Source organism: Gymnogyps californianus, chromosome 2 (assembly GCF_018139145.2).
Source record: "Gymnogyps californianus isolate 813 chromosome 2, ASM1813914v2, whole genome shotgun sequence".
Taxonomy (NCBI): Eukaryota; Metazoa; Chordata; class Aves; order Accipitriformes; family Cathartidae; genus Gymnogyps; species Gymnogyps californianus.
The window spans coordinates 103,688,533-103,715,304 of NC_059472.1; the positions used below are offsets into that span (position 1 = coordinate 103,688,533).

The 26,772-nt window shown below is 42.9% G+C and overlaps 1 protein-coding gene across 1 annotated transcript in view; it reads right to left on the reverse strand.

The window, feature by feature from the left end:
• The window catches only part of SLC66A2 (solute carrier family 66 member 2), a 71,794-nt gene that overhangs the window by 12,248 nt on the left and 32,774 nt on the right, over positions 1-26,772 (reverse strand). The window contains exon 5 of the mRNA XM_050891678.1: positions 13,256-13,472. Within this exon, the coding sequence (XP_050747635.1) occupies positions 13,256-13,472 (217 nt within the window). The remainder of the gene's footprint in view (positions 1-13,255; positions 13,473-26,772) is intronic.

Sequence of the window (26,772 nt, forward strand, 5' to 3'; positions counted from 1 at the left end):
TCTTCCGATTCTCTCCCCTATCCTGCCACGGCAGGAGTGAGCGAGCGGCTCTGTGGTGCTTAGTTGTCGGCTGGGGTTAAACCACGACAACATGTCACTGAGGAAAGATGAAATGGAGGATTTCCCTCTGGAACACTGTCAGGCAAACAAACCCAGAAAGATGCAGTCTGAAGTGATTGATTGTTGGTGGCTTCTTTCTTAATATATGCATTTTATGCAGACTCACAAATAAACAAAAAAGTTTTATGGAAAAATAGGGTAAACAGGTATTTGTCAATTATTTTTCCTCATGAACATCTGTTTTCTAAACTCCCAAGAGCGGCAGGGTGTCAGGCATTTTGACCCCGCTTAGCACAGCCACCCAAAAGCCAGTATTTGTTAGAACATGTCTGTCAAAGGAGAGTTAAGGGGAAACTACAAGACACGCAACGAGAGGCTGCGGCTGGTGGATAGTCCACGATCACTGGTATGGCCTCTGGCTATTTCAAGCAGCTATGCCTGAAGTTTAGTCTGTACGGGTCCAGAAAATGGTAACCCTTAACAGCGACAAAATATTTCTAGTACTCTACAACTTGTGCTGCAGAAAGAAGGGCAGCAGGTCTTAACAGCCTCAAACACCCTATGTCTGTGCAGCAGGTGTGAAAATAAATCTCTTCTGTGGATCAGAGGAAACACTTGAACCACAATTCACACCAGTGCCCTTCCTGCCAGGAGACACAAATGGATGCTGGACAGACTGCAAAGCTCAGGTCTGCTCAGACATGTGGTACGAACACGTATGAGATGGGCTCTGATGCTGCTGCTGGCGAATTTGGAAGCTTCGAGACCTGCTGCCATGACAGGGAGCAGCCTTCCTCAGGTGCCAGGGCAGCAAATCATGCCCTGCACGGCTCGCAGTAATACAGTCAGCTGCCAGCGCACACGGTAGTGTCAGCTTAATGTAAATGGTGCAGAGCACACCTAAATTACACCACCCCTCAGCATCTCACTCATGAAGTTGTTCTTGAGTATCTGTCCCCCTTTCCCTGTCTCTCACCCCCCGCTCAAAGCATTACAATCAATGGAGCTGTAGGCACAGCTGCTGGCTAATGTTGCTCTAGATCCTCTCATGCTGCCCATCTACTCTCCAGCCGCTTGGCACAGCTAGCTGAACCAGTCATCTTGCCACCCCTGGGGCCCTACACCACCCACTGAAAGGCGGGTGGTGAAAGGGCCATCCCAACGCCCCTGCTGCCATGCAGCCGGCGGGCAGCAAATCCCAGGAAGCAGCACTCCTTCCCATGGCTCGCCTCCCGGCAGGGCGAATTGGCCCCCCACATCCCGGCTGCTGCAGCCTGCCCGCTGCCAGGAGGGACACCACTGCTATGCCGCGCAGGGCCAGTGCTAAGAGATGGTAAAATAATGTCCCTGTGTAACACCATTCAGTGTTATTTCCTTCTCTAGTTCTAAATAACTTGAGACACATTCAATTTGAAAGGTAATAAAAAGATGGGAGGGAACAAAGCTTTGCTTCAGCACAGCTGTGTATCCTAAGGCTCAAATCATAACACTTTTAAATCTTCGTTTCTTCCTGCCCTAGACAACAAAGAAATCATCAGACTTCAACCAATTTAACTTGAGGTAATTTCAGCACATATTTCCCTTCATCTTCATATGGTAACCAGTACATAGCCTGAGCACACTTTTAGTATTCCAATTCAGTAACTGCAATTATCACTTTGGTCAACATACACAAGATAACAGTCCTAGCTCTAGTGCTTACCTTGTTCTAGATGACTAGCGTTCAGTGGTTCTCTCCAAAGCCAGCGCCCCCAAGGACAAAATCTAATGATATTACAGTCATTACTTTTCATGAATTAATCACATCCTTCAGCTAGTAAAAAGCTTCTCACATTCTAAGAAAACACTGGAGAAACGAAAACCCCAAACACACTAGTGTGTAAAATAAGAGTGATCACTCAGGGACAAAGTTCTACCTTCCAGTCAGCTTACTGCCTGGAAATAAGGTAAGATTTTTGCAAAAACAAAGCTCATACTCTTCTCAAAAACCCTTTACCGTTATAAGGAAATATCCCCTTGCAAGCTCTATACAAAGGTATGTCAGCGCCTAAGTCTTCATACGAAATGCCTGGTTTTCCCCTTTCCTTCCACAGGCACGCGCGCACACAGAGGTACCGAAGTGAAGTTCATGGCAACAGTGATGCACCATACACCTGTGTGCTGTTTCTCAAAGCAAAGCCCAGTGGGAAGGCTGTGCCTTGTGAGAAGGTGCCACCAGAAACCAACGCTTTCCGAGCCACTTCCCCTGTGCAGCATTACCACTGACCCACAGTGGTTGCAGAGCGGTGCTTTAAAGTCCTGCTGTGGATGGAACTGAATGCTGGAGGGAGGAAGTAAAAGCATCACAATCACATCCCACACAGAGTAGCATGACACAAATCTTAAAATTTCAGCCCAAGTAGGGTCTTTGCAGTTCAAAAAGGACAGACATCCCCTGGCCTATCTTCATTCCCAAACTCTTACCATCTGCCCCTTTGCACGCTATGAATCCTGTTTTAGGAAATTCTCTTACACAAGACGTAGTATCTGAAGGGACAGTGCTTCCACCACTACCCTGAAAGCTTACCTGACAATGCCAGGACATCTTGCTTGGCATTCCCTTATGTGGCCATAGATCATTCCCAGCAGCCATCCTCCCCGGAACACATTAAAACCCTACTTTGAGCCTTGCTGAAACAGCTTTTTCTGACACCAAGTTTTGTTTCTTTCTACATCCCACTGAAGAACGCTACCAGCACTTCCTTCCCTGTCTCAGTTTTCGGGCAGATCATCCAACACGTCAGTCACTGCACTTCCCACTCTTCTTCTCGTTTGCTTGCCCCTCTGTGCCTGAGGAGCAGGGGACCAAATGCACCATTGCCGGTCAACTTGTAACAGAAAATCTCTCGTCTTTCTGGACCACCCTGCAAAGTCACTTCCCAGCATAAGTTCCGCCAATTTCTTTTTCCTGCTGTTCTAGCTCATCTGTTAACCACTTTAATTACTCACCACTCTGCTCACTTTACAGATCTTCGTCACGGTCACTATTACCATTATGGATATTTGCATCCTTGCATCTCAACCTACACTTCTCCAAACCCAAATCTTATTTTACTTCCATTCCATATTTCTAATCCCACTCAGTCCTACTGCACTGAGGGAGACAATTCTGCAACCACAAAGTAGATGATAACTTATCCCACTTACACAACTGGCTGCGGAGAATCCTAGCAAAACAATATAGGTGCTGGAATTTCAAGAATTGAGGCACTTTTGTTCCCAAATTTGTTAGGTAACAGAGCAAAAAGACATTTTTAGAAAACTTTCATCTCTCAGATGCCTTCATGATAAGCTCAATTCTGATCTTTTGTGACTTGGCAAGACCTGACCTTAACTATGCAAAATACCCTGCATGAGACTTCCTTGCCAGCAGAAAATAGAGTGCCCAAACTTAATGGAATGTTTTTGTAACAGAAGTACAATAAATTTCCTCTTGTATTTCAAATTTTCAGGGCACAGAGAAAAGCACCAACTGAAGAGAGCACTGATTAGACATGCCAGCAGTGCTTTATTCTTACTACTGTAAAGAAGCCTTCAACTATTTGTAAAAGATGAATGCTTTTGGTTTGAAGTCATTTGCTTTGAATTTACTTTTTGAACTGATGGGATGAGGTGCCAGGGGAAGAGAAATGAGAAAGAGGTTCAATATGTGCAAGAGCTTTAGCAGTCCACACTGTGCTACAATCCGGACGATGCATAAGGGAAGTGTATACTGCTGCTCACACTGTCAGGAGTGCTGGGAGGATGGGGGAAGGAAGGTCTCCCACTCCCTCCTGGGTTTTTCCACCTGCCTCTTCCTTCAGTTCCTGAAATTCTCAGATGTGTTGAGTGCACAGGGCACAAAGAACCGTCTTTGGAGCCTCATATTGTGCTGCTGCAGGTCTTGAGAGAACAGCTCTGGGGAGACACAGCAGGTAAGCGCAGAGGTGAACGCGGTGCTGACCCCAGCACAGCAACCCGCAGGCCACATGTCTGCAGAGAGTCAAGCAGAAAGTGCAGGTCCTTGAACGTGGAGCACCGATCACAGGTCTGCTGTAACTGAAAAGAGTGTGTGGAGAAGAGGAAAGAATCTGTTTGCTTCCTGGGATCAGAACAAAATGGTTTCCATCTATCTGTTCACAAGCTGACAGGACTCTGCCCTCATCCTCAGTGCACTAAAGAGAGACCAAGCTTGTTTACTTTCCTGATGCAGTAAGACTTCAAAGGGAGAAGAAACTAGAAATCTTCTGAGGACTAGAGACCACTTTCTTCAGCCTCTTAACTTTAAAACAGCCAGATTCAGGAAGGGAATCTGATGTTCCTGGTGTCTATTAGAACCACAAATGAAAAGGGGAAGAGAGAAGAGAAGCTGTAAGTGGTAAGCCTTACAGTTGTACAAAAAACTGGTCCATCCAGTCATGAAAATTATTTACTGACTACTCCCCAAACTCCTGCAAACGTGGATGTGTATGCAAAGTCCAAAAATGAGAAACCCCAGACTATTTTATATAAAGGCCACCATATAGGACAATAGTAACCAGCTGATCAGTGCCACAGTAGTGAAAGAAGAAATATCACCAAAGCAAAACAATGAAACAAGTAAAACTTCCCCAGAAAATTGTAGGAATGCTGGCTGGACCCTCAGAAGCGATGACAACAATTTTTGCAGACCCATGCATAAAACTAAAGATCTGAGTAGAAAAAAAGAGCATTTAGGAAGACAAATGAATACAATCACAGCACTACAGTAAATGATAAGAATAGTTTAAAATAGGCAATTTGTAAGCACACTGACAGGCAGTTTTGATTAACTTAGTGCAAGAGGAAAGGCAGTGAAACTAAGGAATGGCCTATACAATATTAAGTATAAGTACAAACCACTTTTAAGTAGTGCCAATAATTCTGCATTTACCCAGTGTATTTCTGGCTCACACTTAAGACTTTGATTTCTCCATTTGCCAGGGTCCCAGATTTACCTTTTAGTTCCTAATTATTCTCCTCAAAACTACTTTCTCTTTTATAACTTAGTCCCTTATGATTGTCTATACAATGCTTTCTGTAATGAAAACCTGCTTCTCAGCTGGGTCAGATGATTTGAACCCACAAAGCCATTCTGCCTTTTTTTTTTTAAACTAAATGGCCCCCACTTCCCGTACCCCTCTTCCACCTTCTCTGTTTTGACTGTTTAATATATAAAGCAACTACTATTTTAAGAATAAGAGTAGTCACTGTTGTATCAGCATCTGGAGGCTGAGAGAAACAGTTCTCTCTCTTCAGCAGCTTCCGTGGTGTTAGTCCTGGACCGGACAAAATGCACTACTAACTCAGGTCACCATTGTACTGGCCAGTGTCTGCTTTATGTACATGACATACTCAGAAAAGGAAATCTCTCATGTAGGCATCCATTATCCCTACTCCTATTTCTTTGATTTTGCTCTCATCCATGCAATTTCTGTTCAGTGAGAAACAGGAGCTGGGGAAAAAAAAACCAAAAAATCAATACTGCCATTGCCTCCATCATCCTCTTTTAACATCCCTTCTTTTTAGCACTTTTAAAGTCCTTTTCCAGTTAATTTCTCTTACTCCTTTACTGAACCTCCCCAAAGAAGCACACATATGTAACAAAGTTGCTCTAACAGATGTCGATTGCATCTAACATCTCTTTTCAATGGAACTAAATTTATTCTTTAGTTAAGAAGCTAATGCATAGTAAGTGCCTGAGCAGAAACATCCACAACTCTTGCTACTTCTCTCTAGCTTAGAGTTTTGTTTTCTTTTAAACAGCAGAACTCCAAAGGAAGTAACTCACTGGAGCTGTTTTACCTTTCACTATTCAAAAATTCCCTGAGGCTAAAAAATCCCAAGAAACCACAGCAGTGGCATTTTTAGAGCACTTGCCCAATCTCCTTAAATCTAAAATCTCACTAGAGGAGGTGGCCAGACATTGGTTAGCCAGTCCTGAATAAAGCCTTCTACATTTGTTCATCACAGCACCTGGCTAATGCAATACAGGCAGAAAATCTAGCAGCTCGCATTAATCTTCACAGAGTTTGAATAAAGCCAGGATTTGTCTCTGGGACAAACACTGTCCTCAGAAGTCAAAAGCTTCTCTTAAAAAATGACATAAAGAGCTGCATGTGTCATAAAGGAAAAAGCTATAGAGCAGTACTAAATAAAAGCACCCCACAACAGCATTTTATCTCCCTAAGAAATATTGTCTTCTAGTATTTTTAGTGTTATCTACAGCAGAAAAGAGGAAATAATATCTCAGGATATACATTTAATATAATTTCTTTCACAGCTCTTTACACTGCACTTATTTCACTGGATACATTTCAGATAAATGCCTGCTTGTAACTAGCTCACGCCTGCAGCACACCTCATAAAACACTTCTGAATGGAAAAGCATTCTTAAAATTTGCAACTCTTGGCTCCAGCAGCTTCTGAGACAATAAATGCTGATTGTTTCTCCTTCAGTGACTTGTGGTTTTTAAAACAGGATAATCACAGTGACCGACCCAGTACTGCCACAGGAGGGGCTAAATTAATATTTTGTTTATTTCATCGCACAATAATCTGATTGAATGCAATACTGAGATTTTCCTCATTCAGCCTTTTCAGGCCAGATTTCTCAAGACACGCTCATATCAACACATGAGCAGAGTAACTGATTGTGCCGGCTGTCTCTGGGTGGCGAAGTTTTGAGCCTCTGACCCAATGTCAGCCAAACGTGACAGTCAAAGATGTGCAGAAAGGAGGTTCCTCTCAAGCAGACTGAAAACTGGCCACGGGCTGGAAGAGAGACCTGGGAAATAGCTCACGGAGGGATGACACAGCCCTTCCCTGGTTCTGTCCCTCCAACCCTGCAGCTGCGCACATGCCAGCCCTGAGCCAGGCACAGCACGTGCTGCCTCGCACCCAGCGTGCAGCTGGGGAAGAGCAACCGTGCACACCAGGAGCTCAACAACTGCTGCAAGAGGACCTTTTTTATTGGACCCACACGCTTCCAAGCTAACCGTTGATGGGCACATTTGGGTATCACCTGGTCTGTGGCTTCTGAGACTTCAAAATATGCAGCCCAGCTCAGTCCTACTGCCAGACCTCCATCTTGGACCTGGGGAGATTCTGCCATCCAGCGGCTCTGAACTCAAAGCACTGACTGAAAAGAAACCGTTGCTCCATGGGGTTGGAGCAGCAGCTGACAGGCAAAAAGGGTCACTGCCAGGTGAGTCTGATGAGCTTTTGTGAAAAATTTTCAACAAAGGGCAGTTATTTTTTCCAGAGCAGAGCAGGGCAGGGCAGCAGACCGGAATGCAATACAACAGACTGCCCTGGAGCAAATCCACCCTTGTGCAGTCCCAGGGTTAACACATCCTTGGGTAGGACAGCACACCTACAGCTTTGTCACAGAAATACAGAGGAACACCCTCCACCCTCCTCCTTTGGTGGAAGGAGGTCTGACGGGATTATGATGAGTGCATAAATAACACCAGTGCCTGCATGAGCCCGTGCCTCCCACAGCAATGAGGTTCTCCCCACCCCTGCGCAAAAGCACACACTTCCCCCCTGCAGGAGCTCCACAAAAGCTGTTGTCCCCACAAGGATGCGATTCTCCCAATGAACGGACCAGCAGGTCTCTAGTGCGCAGCAGCGCTGCTGCCAGACCCAGAGCCGACCTTCCCTCCATCTCCACTGCCTCACGTTGAATGCTACCTTTTCTCATGACTCCAGTTTATTAGAAGGGGAAAGCGACTGGCAGGCAAGTATCTTAGAATGAGTGGGGACAGAAAGATAAATGACAGAAGAAGTTCTTGTCTGTACAGTTTTTGTCACAAAGCAAAAGTAGGTAGTAATACGAGGAGCATAAGATGCCAACTGTAGCAGAGTCAGCATCTCTGCCTCCTGGAAGATAGGAGAGGGGGGTTGGTTTTGATGTCAAGATCTTGAAATACTTTACCACATAATATAAAAAAAATGTGTTGAGCAATCTTTTAACTTCATAATGCCTTTCTTCCCCATATAAAAGGATGCCTCCTATATTCCAAAGCTCTTAAGTTTTGAGGTTGCTTTCCTCCTTTTTCTAACCGATGCAAACATAATCATACTCATGATTCTAATCCATCCCGATAACAATTAATGTCATTAAATTACTATTTTACTAGGTGACTGGACAGAATTAGTTTAGTTCTTGAATTGAATGGAGATTAAATTAAGTTATTATTTCTTGATAAGTATTAACACAATTCATTAAAAAAGGACTTCTGTCAAAGTATCATAATTAATAGAACTATGACTGTACTATTTAGGTTTACAACTATTCAAAAGTACTTAAACGCTTGAACAGAGCTGTAAGTTTCTATAAAGTACTAATTCCAAAAGTAATCAGGTGAATTGTCAAAGAGAACCATCATGAAAATTTCTGTTCCTTTGACTGGCTTAGTTCTGTTTACTTAATCACGGGAAAATTTCCACCCTTGAATCATCAGCCCACCAGGACATACTACACTATCCTCCCTCCACAAAAGCTGTTACTCAGCACACATCTCCTTTCTGCTTTTATTGTTTCCATCTCTTTCCAACTTCTCCTTTGCTCCCTGCTCTCTGAGAACAGAGGAGGAAACTACAGGACCTAATAGTGATATTGCTACAAAAAGAAGGAAAATGAGAGAAGTAGGGAGAAATGAAGACATAAATAAAAAGTGAGGAACTCTATCCAGCAGAATAGAGATATCAAAGAACCGGAATACTCATTCTCAGGAGCACTACAATGCACGTAACTGTGATTCCTTCACTCCAGCCATGCCCTGTTACAATAAACGTAACTGACCCAGCTGCAGATGTCCTCTGGATGTTTACCTCAGACACTGAGCACATTTTCAGTAGGGGACTTTTCAGGCAGTAGCAGATTGAAATACAGAGGCGAGATGATGGGACCCTTTTCACAACAGACTCCCAAAGGGTATCCTGCCTGCCACCACAGCTACCTGTCCCATTTACCTCTCTCATGGCCTCTGGTCTCCAAGTTTGTTTATCAGGAAATGACTGCTACCTCAAGCATGAGATGTCCTCAACTTCTCATTTAAACAGAAAGGGGTGATTGGTGTGGGGGGAGCTGTGGGGTTATTTGCTTGCCGCCTTTTTTCAGAAACAATACAATGTCTGAGGAGTCTGGCAGGATACTCTGATCAGATGTGGCCACCTACTGTAACCTTATTCTCCATTTCTATTTTGTCAGTTTACATTCAGGAAAGGAATTATTTGCTAAAGTAGAAATAGACTTAACATATTAGGTGCTGTGTCCCATTCTACCCCAATTCAGAGACAGATGCATGTTGCTGCTTTTCTCAGCCAAGCCATGAGGACCTCCAACCAACCACTTCTCTGGCAGTAGTAAAGGCTGTGATGTTTATCAGGGACAGGGGCTCCACTCATGCACCACAGGTGACAGAACTACTGTGGTTTAAGAAGTTACCACTTCCAAGCAGGATGTGATAATTGTCCAAAAGGTCACTAAACAGAACAGCTTAATTCTCATTGCTCTCCCCATTAAGCTTAAAGCCACAAAGACACTTGAAACTCATCTATTTTACTTTGCCACTGAGGCTTGCTAAGAGCATGTCTGGCAGCCAGCCATTATGGCCCAGCTGATGGGCAGAGGATCACCAGGGCAATTGCTTCTGACAGTGTAACCATCCACATGCATGTTATTTCTGCCAGGACAGCGGGCATCAACTAGCCCCCATCTGGTAAATTCCCATGCAAGTTCATAAACTTAGTCCTATGAGTAGCCTGGCTGGACTGTTACATGCTCCCTTCAGTGCTTCCAGGACAGAGGTCTCTTCTCTGATGTGCTTTTAGACACAGAAGCAGGCACAGGAAGGGAAGTTCAGAGGAAATATTTCCAACAGCTCCTTCAACAGAAGGTAATACACTAGCGGAAGTCACTCTCACAGTAGGAACAGCCCGGTAACGCTTAGAGACCATCAAGTCAACTCAGGATTGCATGGTGCTAGATATATGTGGTACCTGCAACATATATAAAATTGCAATATAATCTGAAGAAAGAAAGAAAGAAAGGGTACTAACGTGCATTTGCATGAACACACTCCAACTGCAGTAAAGCAGCATAAGCTGTATATTGTCTCATCAGTCCCCAGACCCATCGATGTCCAATGCCACGCTGTCCTGGTTTTGGCTGGGATAGAGTTAATTTTCTTCCTAGCAGCTAGTATAGTGTTACGTTTTGGACTTAGTATGAGAATAATGTTGATAACACACTGATGTTTTCAGTTGTTGCTAAGTAGTGTTTATACTAAGTCAAGGATTTTTCAGCTTCTCATGCCCAGCCAGCAAGAAGGGTGGAGCAGCACAAGAAGTTGGGAGGGGACACAGCCAGGACAGCTGACCCAAACTGGCCAAAGGGATATTCCATACCATACGATGTCATGTCCAGTATATAAACTGGAGGGAGTTGGCCAGGAGGGGCTGATCGCGGCTCAGGAACTAACTGAGCATCGATTGGCGAGTGATGGGCAATTGCATTGTGCATCACTTGTTTTGTATATTCTAATTCTTTTAGTAGTAGTAGTAGTATTGTCATTTTATTATTAATATTATTATTATCATCATTATTATTACTATTTTCTTCCTTTCTGTCCTATTAAACTGTGTTTATCTCAACCCACAAGTTTTGGGGTTTTTTTCCGATTCTCTCCCCCGTCCCACTGGGTGGGGGGAGTGAGCGAGCGGCTGCATGATGCTTAGTTGTTGGCTGGTGTTAAACCATGACACACACAAAGTGCTGCTTCAAGAGTAGAACCAGAGAGGGGAATGCATTCTGGAAAACCTGTGGGCACAACCGATAAGGAGAGGGCTATCGCTGGACCAGGTTCTGTTTGATGGCAAGGGAACGAGAGCTTTTATGCTATTTTCTCTCAACTAAACACAGCACTCTCTTGCCAAGCAGTTTTAGATGAGAATTTTGCAATTCTGTGCTTAATGCTTTACAAAGAAACTGTTGTTGTGAAGAACAAAGGGTTTTTTTCTCCTTTTGCTAAATAGCATATACAGGAAATTGGAAAACTGAAACTCAGGTCCCCAGAGAGGAGCTAAGGAAAAGCAAAACACTATCTGGCAGTGGCTATCATAACACGGCATTATGGCATTATGATTCACAGATAAAAAACATGAAGGGAAAAGTCAAACCAGAGCATAAAGAAGGCCTAGTAGGTAAACTGCCTTCTGGATATCACAGGTACAGAATTTTCCAAGGCAGTGTGTGCATGAAAAATACCCCAATATTTTAGAAGTAAATCCTGACTCACTCTGTACCAAAGGGGCTCCCAATCAAAAAATGCCTTAAGCATCAAAGCAAATTTCTGAACATTCCCTCAACAACATTTCAAGCTAGAAAAGAACTTAAAAGTAGCTAGTATAAGCATCTTCAAGCCAAACAAGTAAAGGAAACAATGTCAACAAACAGAGGACAGAATTGCTTTGGTTTGGGGATGGTGGGGAGTGGTTATTTGTTTTGACCAAAGTAAAAATTATCCCTGCAAGTTTAAAAGCAATGAAAGAGAAGTCATTTCAAAACAATGAAAGAGAAGACAGTAAGAGTCACAAATGATCACAGCACTCCATGAACTGAATTTGCTGCTGTACTCTTTCTACAGACCAGTGCACTGATGCACCACAGTGAACGTTTTCTCTCTTAAAAAGCTTTACAAGTTGCCTTTGCAATTTGGAAATCTTAGTGTTATCATCAAGATATCCAGTAAACAGTATGAAAAGATAACCTAGTTTAACGCCCCAACAGTGGGCACAAGATTAAAGTTTTCTGTCCCACACTTGTTTACAGAGGGTTTCCTATTCATGACTGTAAACGTCGTTTGAGCTTTTTTAAAATGTCAGTTACAAGCTTTGAGACAAAAATAAATACTGATGTAATTTGCTACATACATAATAATGTATTATGAAAAAGTGATGAGTAGATATGTGAGAAAAAGTGATGAGCTAATATGTGCGTTACACTGACAGAGTTATTTGCTGCAGGCTTAAAATATTTTCTTCCTCTTTATTACTTTTGATATGCAAGATCTCTTTAGTCCATTTCTAATTACCAGTGTAGCACAGCTTGAGTTGAACTACAATATGTTGCTAATGGCAACAGCAGTAGTTTTACATGTTTATTTCACTAAAACGTGTTTCACCTTGGAACTGTCCAGCTGGACTTTGACAATGAGTCAGACCTCAGAGGTGTAACGGAGCTCCCACTGCCTTCAGCAATGCTGCACCAGCTCCTACTGACAGAGAATCTACTCCGACAGATGCTGTATTTCCAAGTGTATTGGGTTTGCGTGGCAAGGTTTTGGTAGCAGGGGGGACTACAGGAGTGGCTTCTGTGAGAAGCTGCTAGAAGCTTCCCCTATGTCTGATAGAGTCAATGCCAGCCGGCTCGAAGACACCACTGGCCAAGGCTGAGCCCATCAGCGATGGTGGTAGTGCCTCTGGGATAACATATTTAAGAAAGGGAAAAACATCACTGCGCAGCAGCAATTGCAGCTGGAGAGAGGAGTGAGAATATGTGAGAGGAACAACTCTGCAGACACCAAGGTCAGTGAATAAGGAGGGGGAGGAGGTGCTCCAGGCGCCAGAGCAGAGATTCCCCTGCAGCCTGTGGTGAAGACCATGGTGAGGCAGGCTGTCCCCCTGCAGCCCATGGAGGTTAACTGTGGAGCAGATATCCACCTGCAGCCCGTGGAGGACCCCACGCTGGAGCAGGTGGATGCACCCAGAGGAAGACGTGACCCCGTGGGAAGCCCGCGCTGGAGCAGGCTGCTGGCAGGACCTGTGGACCCGTGGAGAGAGGAGGCCACGCCGGACCAGGTTTGCTGGCAGGACTTGTGACCCCGTGGGGGACCCACACTGGAGCAGTCCGTTCCCTAAGGACTGCACCCTGTGGAAGGGACCCATGCTGGAGCAGTTCGTGAAGAACTGTAGCCCATGGGAAGGACTCATGTTGGAGAAGTTCGCGGAGGCATCCAGCCAGGGTCAACCCACCACATCATGTAAAATTTGGAAAGATGACATTGCTGTCTCTAGAAAAGTATTCCCACACTACACAAAGATTTACCTACATGCACACACTTACTTGTTTTATGTAAGACAAACACCATACCTCATTCCTTCTGTAGACCTATTCTGGTAGTTACGGTAGAGCTGGGGAACGCCTAACATAGCCTCGGTGAACACTGCAAGGAAGCCCAGCATTTCCACAAAGAGAGATGAGTCAAGCCAGAGGTAAGTGATGTAACCGGTCACACCAGTGAAGGTCAGGACACACTGCACGTAGTCTGTAAACTTGCTCCAATGCCAAAAATAGTTCAAGTCAAAATCTGCAACAGAATAGGAAGGGAAGAAGAATAAAATATGTTTTCCCAACCAGACTCAAAGTTAATCAGGGTGGAATTGAGAACTGGGAAACATGAGGGAGCCACTGTCAGTCTTCAGAGGTAGGAGAAGGTAGAAAACAAGGGAAAGGACAAAAAAAAAAAAAACAAAAACAAAAAACCAAAAACCCCATCAAACTCAAAACCAACAAAACCAACAAGAAAAATAAAAAATAGGAGTCTTGATTTGGAAAACATTTTTTGAGGGGTGTTCAATAAAGAAACAATAAAACAAAGACTTGCAGACTACCCAAATATTTACAAAGATTACTTTTAAAGAGAAAGGATTGACCTTCAGGTATCAAACATGAAGAACTCTGGATATGACTCTAGCAGAGTTGGCACAGGAAGTGTTTCACTAAAAACTTCACAATACTAAGTACAGGCCCCAAGCACATCAATGCGAGTGCACTCTCTCTTAGGTCATTATCTTCAAACTGCCTTAATCCAAGCTGCTTAGAAGGCTACCTAAAGTCCACAGCTCTGTTCCCTGGTGTGGTGCAGCTGCCTGCGGTGAAGGGCAAGCTGCCATGTGCAGCTGGTACAGCTTTACTGCGATAGGTGCAAGACTGTGACAAGAATCCCCTCTGGAACAAGGCCTCCCACAGATGTCACCACTTTTCACTCCAAGGGCAAAATGCACTTCGCTCTTGCCTTTGCCAGTACCAATGAGTGCAGGGTGCACACCCATTTCTACATCATTCAGAACAAAATGCTATACCACAAAACACAATATCCTCTGTTGAGAGGAGGAGAGAAAGAACAAACCAACCATGGCATTTGCTTGGCACATTAACAGCATACCGCTGGAAGATATGTAGCTATCTTATTAATGAATAATAAAATATACAACCCCATTACCATTGACCATATAGCAAAATAACAACATAATTTTGAATAATAACTCTGAAACAGACTGTTCATTAGCAGGTGCTGTTCATGTCTTCCTTTCTTAAAAGCACTTGAAGTTAAAAATACCTACCTCAGACCAACTGGATTCTGTTAATTATCAAGATGACAAACCATCACCCTAACAGGGTTATTACAACCAGCCAAATATATGCAACACACTGACACATCACTAGAAGATTTCTGTCGCTGCCTCCTCAGCAGAAGTACAGAAATCTACAAAAAAGTCCTACTGTTAACTCAGGCAAGGAAGACATTGACCTCCGCTGACTAACACTAACAACAAATTCAGTGAAATGGGAATACAGGCACTTAGCTGCCTAAGGATACATAGACATGCCAAATAATAGTTTCATTTTCTGCATCTTTTCGCACTTTCGTATCATTATCAGTCTAGCCCTCAAGACACTCTTTATTAACTAGTCTCCTCTTTTTAGTACTTGGCAAACCCATGCCTCAAGACAACTACTGACTGCATCCAGCTGAATCATTTTACTTTGCCACACAAAGAGGAAGGCAAAACTGGCCAGGAGCCATACCCAACCTGTAGCATTGTCAGCCATCACCCAGAACTGAATTAAATAATCTGTGGCAATGCCACTGTCAATGTAATGTTGACCTTCAGCATTTTATGGCAGTGGCTCCTCAGCCTCAGAATTCAGGGACACAAGACTAAATAAAAGGCAGACCCAGTGCTGGCACAGCCCACACAGCATGTGAGCATCGTGCATTTCTGGAGCTTTGTGAAGGCTTTCTTTTTTGGAGATGAAGGAAGAACAAAACAGAATGAAGCAGGCACAAGGAAGGCACAAGACAACCACAACCACAAAGCAGGAAAAACATTGTCCGTTTTAGTTTATCTCTATTGCATTTTCTGGAGAGGAGCAGAGTCAACAAGAACCTCTGACAAAGTAGAAGGAATAAGACACACCCAAAACTCCCATTCCTTTCACTTTGCCTGACCTACATCTGCATGACATAAAATAGCAAGAGGCATAACAGAGTAAATTCACGCTAATTTTGCCAGCTTCATGAGCAATACCAAGCAAATGGCCTGACCCAACACAACAAATCTGACACTACGCAACTGTTACATTCACAAGAGATGCTCTCTGGGACAGAGGCATTTGGGCTTACAATGGGGACAAAATAATGAACAGCAGAAGAAAATGGGATAAAGAGAAAGATAAAGTCGGTGAGGTTTCAGGCCATTTAGAAAAGCAACCTCCATTCTGGAAAAGGACAGCTACTGATGGCTTTTGAGTAAGACGTAACTGCTACTTTTACCAGATTATTTCTTTAAACCTTCTGAGATGTTCTCACACAGCCTTTGGTTTCTTCACAGACACCTAAAGCACTGGCTTTCAATCCTCAAAAAGGCAAGTGTTTCATTTTAATTCAGAGCTCTCGCATTCAAATATGCTGGGTGGAAAACTTGCATTTACTTTTTCCAGTAAGGGTCATTCAACTTTGATACAGTGTTCAACAGATACTGTCGCAGACCAATACCTGAAAACTAGAAACTGGAGGCAGCTGTAGGCAAGAACACATGAAGCACGCTATTCCAGACAGTTCCAGCCATAGAAGAAACCATCTTGGCTCTCAAGATAGCTATACAGTCATTACACCTCGAATCCTGGACTCGACAGCGTTAGCTTGGATGTGGTTGCTGTGCTGCCTTGGGCATGCAGGACCCTTGGCCCCTCACTCATTAAACCCTCCCACCAGCTGTCAGGGCTGCCCTGCATACACTGTGTTTCTCCTCCTGCATTCTCCACGTGCTCAAGGATCCTTTTCAAAATACCCATCCCTGTACACCAAATCCTTATTTCCCCAAGTTCATTTTCGTAATAGAAATGAAAGAACTAAACCTACGTGGGGGTGCGGAAGTTTCAGAAGTTCATGGAACAAAAAAAGTCAACGTTCACACAGCTACTGTGAGGCCAGCTACAAAATCCATGGACCCAAGTAAACACTTAAACATGCAATTACCTCCTGCTACGCCAGCTGTTCGTGTGCATATTCAGTACTGCTGCACTGAAGTCTATTTCCATTCACATAAGTGCTAACATCCCTGAACCTAGTATTAGGCAGCCAAGAAATCTGGTAATGATGATAATTTACTCATCATCTTTTGTCTGAAAATCCTAAGTACTATTTCTATTAAAATAACATACATAGATGAGAAAACTATCATGTGAAACAGGACTTCAGCTGAAGCAGGAGAGTTAATTACTAGCACAGGAAAGAGACTGAGATTCTCTTTTGCTCAAAACTATCATGATGCTATATAGTGTCTATTTCGCTACACTAGGTTATGAGTAAGTTCTAGTTTCTACCATAAATTTTGCTTGCTAATGTTTTCCTGAAAGAAAGACAGACAAAATGAGATAAGAACAATCATAACCTTGGTAATAGCCCTACAGAAAAACCCGAAATTATACAGAAAAACTGAATTATCTTAAAAACAACCCAATACATAATCACTAATTGCTCTACTTAACACGTATTTTCCAAATGCAGAAGTCTATTTTAGGACACTACATATCACCAAACTCTGCATTACCAACTAATTCCCAGAAGAAGTAAAAGAATGACTGACCTTAAAAAAAAAAGGTAGAGAACGGCATACCTGACCTTTCATATGGGTCATAGTTTCTCTGGCCCTTACTTGAACTGCTAAACTGTTTTGCCACATGATTGCTTCTTTTTAACCAAGGCTGAAGCTTATCTTCTCTGACAAATGGTTTCAGAAATTCAGACGGAAAAAAAATCACATGCCCATCACTTCAAGGTTTGGAAATAAACTGTGACTCATTTTTCCAAGTGGCTCCCTTCTCAAGGGGATCCAAACACATTAGTTCTGTAATAGGAGCTATATGCTTTCAAAGACAAAAATGTTGGTTGTGCTGAGTACTGTCACAGGTACATGCAAAAAAGGCCTTTAAATGCTTAAAAACAAAAGGGAACTGTCCCTTCAAAAAAAAAAAAAAAAAAAAGGAGGAGTTTTAAAAACAGAACAAAATCCACATGGGTGTGCAGACCAGTCCCATCCCCCTCCATACAGAGCAATCTGCAGCAGATGGGAGAGGCAGATGTAGCCACAGCCATCCCAAAAAGATAGCCAGAGGACACCAATCAGTGCCCTGGGCCATGTCACCTGAGGTGCAGAACTGAACAAAGTTATAAATATTATTGCAAACATTATTCACATTTGAAGAAAATTATGAATAATAAAGACGATATTGGGATTTTTGCCTCCCTCCCCCCACCTCAGCAAAGATCATCCCTTTTCTTTAAAAGGACAAAAAAAGAAATCCCACTGCACCACAATTTATTTCTATCAAACGTCTTAAAATCTGTCCAAGTTAAATCTGGATGTATATCTTTCTGTTCCCTGAAATGGGAAAGCACTGCTTGCACAGCTCACTCCATTCACTAGCTCCCCATCCTGCCCAGAGAGAAATTCATGAGATGAGTTTGTAACCATACTCAGCTGCTGCAGTTCAAATGGTAACTCCCGGTCACTAACGTCCTGGATTGATCTGAACTGGTATTACTGCAGTGAAAGGTACCATATCTTATTACCCGTGCCTGAGCTCTTTAATCCACTCAGTGAGTTGCATTTTAAACATGTTAATCCATTGATAGATGAGAGATTTATGTTGGAAAATCCTGTTGATGCTGGGGGAAGGAGCAGCTCAGTAGGTTCTTTGTGCACTGACTGGAGAAAAGTCTACACAGCTTGAGGGTGAAGAAAGATGAGATTAAAAGACCTCTGGGAGGCACACTGCATGTCAGATACGAAAAATGTAAAGCAGGCAGACACAGCATTGCAAATAACCATGGTTAGCACTAGTCAGGCCAAAATGCAAGTAGTAAATTCAAGATTCTGGTGTGGCATAGATGCCAAGTGACACAAAGAAGAGTCCACAGTATCAACTTTCACTTGAGGATGACACAGAGGTCCAAACAGTTACATTATTTTCAGTCAAGCAGCATTTTATACCAAGTCAGCTACCATGCTAGTTCCTTTTGGGAAAGTGAAGCAAAGACTTTGACATCCTAAAAATTATTTACTGTAGCTCTCAATTTCTCTTGCTAGTTACATCTTACTTTGTGCCTTGACCTTTCTAATTCTGTACCTACATCCCTGCACTACATTCACTTATACTTGTCTTTAGTCATTTGACCCAGTTCCCACTTTTTGTTTGGTTCCTTCTTGCATTTGAGGTCAATGAAGAGCTTGCAATTTACATTCTCTGTCTTTGCGAGGTGGGAGAGTTTGCATTTGAACCCTTTGTATAGCTTCACCAAGGAAATGAACTCCTTCCTTCTTATGAAGGCTACTGGTTTTATTTCACTGTGCTCCCTCCCGCTCCTTATAAATACCATCAATTCATAGCCATTCACCCAAATTGCCTCCCATAATCAAACCCTTGACCTCCTGTATGAAAAACACTGCTCACTACCTCATTCTAAGAGCATGCTGGATGGTCTCCACTCCTGAGTGCCTTTCTAAACAGATGCCTGGGTAGTTAATCCTCCTCCCCCCAGGTTACAGCTAAATCTTGTGCTTTGGGAGACTGCAGTGCTGTTCAAAGAACCTCCAATTTCCATCATTTAACTCTGGACCACAGTGCCTGCCCACCTAACCTGACTGTTCCTGTCACAGCCTACTTCTGCACATGATCAAAGGAGTCCAGCCCAAGCAGTCAGATGTCCAATGCCTCTCCTAACAACACTGCAATCCAAAACCTGAGGGCTTAGATGCCGTGAAAAAGCCTGATAATGGTAATTCAGCCAACCTGGAACAGTTACAAAATGCAGTCATGGCTGGGAATTATTTCAGGTTATTATCCATGGTCTGTTTGCTGTAAAACGTACACACAGTTTGAGGATGCAGGAGCTGGAACCTACAACTCTCTGCCCTGTCTGTGGGTCTTAATCACTGGGCTACAGTGCAGCAGGCTCCCCCTCACTTGCTCTTTTGCTTGTCTCAAGAAGCTTGTGGTCTCTGCTGTAAAAGGGGTTCAGCTCTGAGCAGCAGGCAAATATGATGCCCCTCCTTATCCCAGCCTGGCAACAAGGGCAACTCTTTGGACAGTTGGAAGACACAGACTTGTATCCCCAGGCTGACAAGAGAAATTAACTCAGACCTCTCTCACCTTGAGTGAGTGCTCTAAGCTACACACAGGCACTGCACCCAGCAGCAGCATCTTAAAATAAATAAATGTTGCCACATCCTCTGAAGAGGACTTGGGAGGCACCTGCCACAGGATGTGGGGCCCAGGCAGTGGATACTGAAAAGGAAACTTTTAAACTTGCAGTCCTCCAGCTGCAGCAAATCCTCAGGCATTTGCCTCAGGCATTATCTGTCTCCCTGGCAATCCTGATTTCAGATGCCTCATCTCAAAACAGCAGCAGGATTACAGAGAAGTGCGCTGGCTAGCACTCCCCACCTTGCTCATTCTGAGCAGCTCCCAGCCAGCAGGTGGGTTTCTCTGATCCTCTGTTCTGAAATTCCTGCGTACCACACAGGGCACCCAGGAAATAACTGGGGTGACAAGAGCAGGAAGGCTCTGCATGACTGTTACTGGGTGATCCATAACTTCTTCTCTCACTCTCATCAACTACATATCCAGCTAGGCACTTTCTTCTTTCCTTCCAGAAAGAAGGAAGGAAGCAGCATTAGAGACAGACAGTGAGAACTGATACTTTTAGATTTTCTTTCTTCCTTTTTTAAGAAGTGATAGAAACCTGCAAAATGCTGTCTGAAGCCAGCATTTCTTTTACACTCACTGAGACTGAAAAGGGACTTGTTATGTTTCACTCATGGTACAAAAGAGAAGAAATGAGAGCTCAGCACCAAAAACTTCTGGCTCTGATCCAAACCACTCTTCTTTTGAAAAAAAACTTAAGGAATCCACCATCTTGCATAGTCTCTATAAAGATGCTAATATCACCATTCTCCGTCTCCATTCCTTCAGGCCTGTAACCTAGGAATTTCTGCATCTCTGTGTACTTTTAAGTATCTGCACAGTACCTGAGCATCTCTCCATGTGCCTTTACCTTACAACATTCCCATCTACAGGCTATTGTCGTCTGGCCTTCACACCGGGTAGTACCCAGACACTCTCACTTCTTCCTCTCTAGCACATCTAAGATGGGAGCAAAATACTCCAGAGGGTCTTGAACCTTCTGAAAATACCGTCCCAGCCTATACTAAACAAATTACTGTCACTTAATGAAATCCATTTTTTACATCCTTTGGCCCATACAGTGCCTTTCCTTGGCCACATCTAGACTGATGTCAGAGTTTCAATAGAGCCAATCTTCTTAGTATTTGAATCTCCTTAAAGCCTCAGCACAAAGTCCTTTAGTTAACGAAAAGTAACTAGTAGATTTTCATGTGAGAGGGGAAAAATGTCAAATCTTAATTGCAGAGAAAAAGGATAGAAGGCTGACCCAAATAAACCTTAAGAACCTTTGTTTTTAAAAGCTCACTGGAGGTTTTGGTACTTGGTGGAGGACTAGTTGAACACCTGAGATTAGAAGTTCAAGTCTGATCAAACCTCCTCTACATCAACATTATCCCTGTCTCCCTCAGTCACCTCCTCTAGTTTGAAGGCAAATACTTGCCTTGGTTGTCTTTGTTGCATTTTATGTGGTGTCACCAGCTTCTAAAATTTCTTACGCTGGGTCACATCAGGTTCATGTTTTTTCCCCACCATCAGGGTTATTACCCACTCTTCTTCCTCCTTCTCAAAAAAATTATACATAAGTGGGGTGAAATTTTTCCAGCACTGTCCCCCCCTCAGGGCTTCTCACTTATCTTCCATACTGACCCCCAGCACAACATACCTCCAAGCATCAGCAACTGCTCTGCCCTCCCCCTTCAGGTCCTATGAGGTCCACTCTACCTCCTCATCAAAGGGAATTAGTAATTGCAAGGTTAAGAGACACATGTTAGTTACAACTGCTTAAAAAAAAAATCACACACAAATGCACCGGTATATATAAAAAAGTCAAACAATCCACACTCTATTGCATAACACCCTGCCTTTTCCATTAATTTGCTACTTCCTGATTTTACGGCCTTTGGTTTAAGGGAAACCTTCGAGCACCACTTAGCACAGTGGTCTTGACCGGAGATAATTAGCAGTAACAGCTATATTGACCATTTTGTGAACCTTAAAGAACAGCAATTAAAAAGTTACACTTAGTCTGAAAGTTTTACCCCTGCTGCTAACAACACACAGGACAAGTAAAAATGAAAACTTAAGACAAAATATTCATACCCTGGGCACCTTCTGTGCAGCTGACAGCCTTTGCTGTGCTATCCGCAGTGTAATTTGCTTTGTACACAGCTTCAGTTTATGGGAGTCTCACAGTAAAGAGAAAAAAACATTTTAGAGAAAAATGCAGTTATATAAACCCACAAAATTAGGTTGACCTTTAACTCATCTTTGACATTTTCCATTGTCTTACAAAAGGATGCAGAATTGTTTACATCACTTGTGCTGCACTGTTACCAGCCCTGTCAAAATTTTAATCTGTGTGTGTGTTTAAATACACACCTAAATAGGCTTGCATACACATACATACCTCTTCCTCACAGTACAAATGCTAATGTTATAAGGATTAAAAAGAAAGCAAAATTATAAAAGCAAGCCGGGGAGAACAAAGTTTTTTTGTTCTAATACAGAGGAAGTTTTAGCAAGTATGGTATCTGTGAACAAGGCTCCAACTGTTGGGCTCAGAGACTGCTGGTGAATGCCAGCTGAGCTGGGAAATCCACATGGAGCAGTACAGCTCAGCCCAGCCATCTCTGCACATTACTGCAGAACGAGTGTAACCAATTTTGGGCGAGCGAGAAGCAAACTCCTTCCCCGCTCCCCTCCAAAAAAGCCTTCAGAAGTGTACTCTGGACGAGTCTCTTCCAAAGCAAGGACATTTCTTGGAGTTCTCCAAACAGCAGATGCTTTCAAGGCAATCTTGCAGGGGGTGCACTTGCAACCCCTACCCGTTTACCTTCTGCAACATATGCCATACAAACTCTGCTTTCTTCCCAAGTCCAGCTGAGAGAAAACACCAGGTCTGTACTCCTAGAGCGGGCCAGTAAGATTAGGAGAAGAAAAAAAGACCGACAACCACCACCACAGACACATACCAATATTGGTACTAGGGCAAGGCACTTAACTTAAGCCTAGATATATCTAATCAATGTAGTTATAGGACTGTATTTCCTCTGTGAAGACTGGCCTCCTCAGTAACATCACTACTGAAATTTTCTATTGTGTTGCTGCTACTTTTGCCTGTTCAGTACAGAAGTCGTCCCTCCTCTTTCTATTCTAACATATTGACTGTTCTTCTTAGTCACTGTCTGCATGAGATTGTCTCAACAGCTGGCAAAATTAGCTGACTTAGAAGATGACTGATGAAGGAGAACAGCCTAATAACTAGGCAGACGACGGGGCTAGGAAAGCCACTGGAATGAGGTAGCTGTGGCCCAAAGGAATTAGTGCTACAAAAAATAAGCTATGTATTTGAAAGGTAGAGTGAAAGCAGCATAAACAGCTTTAGAAACCATGTGAGACAGAGAGAGCATGGACTTTAGGAGGAAGTTCTCCTCTCAAGGAGCAGCACGTCCTCCTCTCAAGGCGCAGCACGGGAGTGAAGTGGGAAGTCCAAGGAGCGCCACAGCAGAGTTTTGATGACTCTGGGTGGCCAATGCTTTCACTACGAACGCTCCTGATTCTGCTCACCTCCTACGCCAAGAGTGTCAAAAATCCCAAAGCAAGTCAAACTAAAGAAATAAATCCCCCAACCCTTCACCTGCAAGCACAGCTCTGAAGTAAGGCCTTTGCTCCCAAGTACGCTAATGATGGAGGCAGTAGATTAGAGCCAAGCTCACTCTTCTTTTGGCTAGATACGCCCTCCTATGCTAACTATAGAAAGAGACTTCTTTTTCTGACAGCAAGCTAAGCAGGGATGATGAGAGTGTCACAGCAAGAACGTGTAGTACCAAGTTACTATTTTTACAATCTTTTTAACAATATTTTACACTATCCTCCGCATGGTTTATCTAAGCTATCACCCACAGCCCTACCAGGCAGCACACAAAGGCCTCCAGACAAAAGACTAAAAGTCTGTGGAGTAAGTTAAGCACTGCAGAGCAGGCAGCCTTGGCTCCAAATTCTTGTAGTTGGAGTTATAAACTCTCTATGAAAACAGTTTAATTTATTTTGAATAGTACTGAAACTTATTCTTTGAAGTTTAAGTCTCAGAAGATATCTAGACTACTATAATATTAGAAACAATATGCACTTATCATACTCCTTCTCATTCAAAGACTGCAATTAAAGAGATGAATAAAAGTTCTTCCAAATATTACAAAACCAAGCTGTGCATTAGCCCAGATGCAGGCTGCCTCAGATACCACCATGCCAGGGATTACAATGCTAGGTTGCATGTATAACACAGCAAGTTACTCCCAGAAACTCTGGAAGTAGCTGTTAGGTAATACTTCACCCCCCTTTTGAACTGCAGATCTCTGGGGAAAATGCTGAATAGCCAGTAACTTGCCTAAAGATAAATGATCTCTCTCTTTTTCAGCCTTCTCTGAGCTTGATGTACCTGAGACTCTATCTCCTCTATTGTGAAGACACCACAAAAAGAAAACATTTATGTGATTTTTTTTCAGATACTGAAAACAGGCACGCATACATGCAGGTGTAAGTATGTATACAACACAAAGCTAAACACTCTTCCTAAAAATATAAACTCCTCCCCTCATTTAGGATTTTTTGGGGGAAAGTTTAATCCTTGTTTCCTAGGTAACCCACCACCAGCCAAGACAAATTCTAGCCCCCAAACTGGCCCTACTAATTTAGCATCCAAACAGAATAATGCCTTGTGCAGCTGCCTCCTTTGCTAAAATAATGTCATGTGGCCTGCTAAACATCTCTTGGCAATTGCCTCAGTTAACCTCAGAATGACCCATTTTAGTACCGATAGCTTAACGCTTCAAAATCATCACAAGCATGTAGGAAATCATAGGACGCTTTCTGCTCTTTTTTTCACTTGCCTCTCTCCTCTGCCCAGTCCCTGCTACACACACAAAAATGTCAGACATGTTTTCTTTAATTATCTGAACATTACAAAGATACTAATATCTCAAAATGACTGCACAATCTACTCCATTTCATAGGGCTTCCTTTCAAATATCTATTGTAGTTAAGAATAATAGGGTAGGCTGGTGAACAAGAACCCTGTTTTGAAGAAAGGAAATTGGTATTTCTGGATTTTTGTTCTATGCTGGAACAAGAGCAAGACTTTGGAAAATCTGGGGGAGGATGAAGAGAGGCAAATATACCGATGGGATTTGGGAAATAAGTTCAAATTTTTAACGTCTCTGATTTGAATTAAGGACCTTCTGCCTAGGTTTTTCCATGTCCTAAGGGAGTGCCCAGTCATGAGTCTATTGCCCAGTCAGGTCAGGAAGCATCTCCTCTCAGCACAAATTCTGCCCTTTCCAGATGAATAATTTTGACCAAAGTCACTGAAATAATTTATGTGTGTGTTTGTGAAGATGTAACTGTTCACCAGTGACAACCAGTTGTTATCCCCAACAATCAATTCACAAATTTCTGGCCAGTAGTAGCAGAAAAATCTCAACTTACAATTTCTCATTTGCTACCATAAACATCATTTAAGCATACTGACGTTTGTAAAGGTGACTATGGAAATTCATCTACTTTTTTTAAAAAAAAGTAGGTAGATGAAGCTGGGAATAATTTCAATCTCCATATGACTTTCTAGGGAAAGGGAAAAAAAAGGACTTCTGGTAGCAGAAGGTTTTCCAGAACCTACATGCCTGCAGTGTTCTCTCACAACCTTTAAACCAAAACTCGCTCTATTTACAAGTCTGCACAGATCTAAAGTACTGTATACTGTGACCAAACAGGAGGAATTTCCACACAAATGACTTCACTGCATTAGCAGGAAGAATTTAGAGGGAGGGAGACCCATACAGAGTTTCACTTGAGTGCTTGCAGACTGCCTTACTGATTACAGCACTTGTAACTGGAGGAGCCAAATGAGACAGAGCTACCCTGAAACAGAATTTCCCCTTCAACTTCCCAGCTGTTTAGTTTAACCACAGATAAATCCCTGCTTTGGCATGAGCAGTGGTTGTTATGCAAGATGCACTTCTGAATACCACAGTTTCTGAACACCTTGTGTCTGCGGTTTAATGCTCCATAGTCAATGTATCTTCAAGATCTGGAAAGAAAGGTAATGGTAGTAGATTTAAGTAAGTTGCTCTGTCATGAAGAGTTTGGTGGTGACACAGGTGTGCATTCACAAATTGTTCACATTTCCCAGCAGAAGTGTAAGCCCCTCTCAACCTCCTCAAGCGACAGCAGGACAACTGTTTAGCTCCCTGAAGCACTTCTCATTGAAGCCACAAAACGCGGGCTTTTCTTTTTTTCTAAGATTTTACACACAAAAAGAACAAGCCTGCATTTTAAGCCAGATCTGTTCACTTATTTGGTTCAAAACATAATCCCACAAACCATTCTGTCAGTACAACTGAGGGGGCAAGAATGAGTAGGGTGAAAAAAGAAAAAAGAGGATCAGGAATATCTTAGGCTGCCATTGCTGCCAAACATCCTGGCACCCAGCCACTGCTGGAGGCAAAAGACTTTGGCTGTTATGCCCCTTTATAAATATAATTAGTTTTAAAAAGGACAACAAAAAAACTCCACACCAAAACAGGCAGAAGATAGTGCACTGGCAATGTTCACCAGTGAGATGACTTTGCCACCACAGCGTACGGTCCTTTTTTTCCTGGCCAAGTGATACAGGGATTTGCCCTCCATTGCTGTGCCCCTTACACATCCCGTACTCAGGACTGCAGGGAACATGGAGAATGATGACAGGTGAACCATAAACAATGAGCTGCCAAACAACAGTCCTATCCACAAATTCCTCATTAAATTTCTGTGTTCATCTGTGAAGAAATAGTAAATTTCTTCAAAGACTGAGCAGTTCTTTGACATCTACTGTACACAGAAATTTAATGAGGAACTTGTAGATAAGACTATTTTAAGCCGTTTCGATATTAAGTTTGCTCTATTCCCTGAGTGCACAGTTACTTCTTCTTCTGCTACAACCTACTCCCAACAGGGGGTGAACAAATGCATGAGGGAGTAAATAGAGTCTCTGAAGACACAGTAGAAAAATGTAAGGCAAAAGACATTTTCTGAAATAACTGCTCCTGACTTTTACATGCCAAGGCATGCAAAGACAAGAAAGGGCAGCAGTGTAAAAC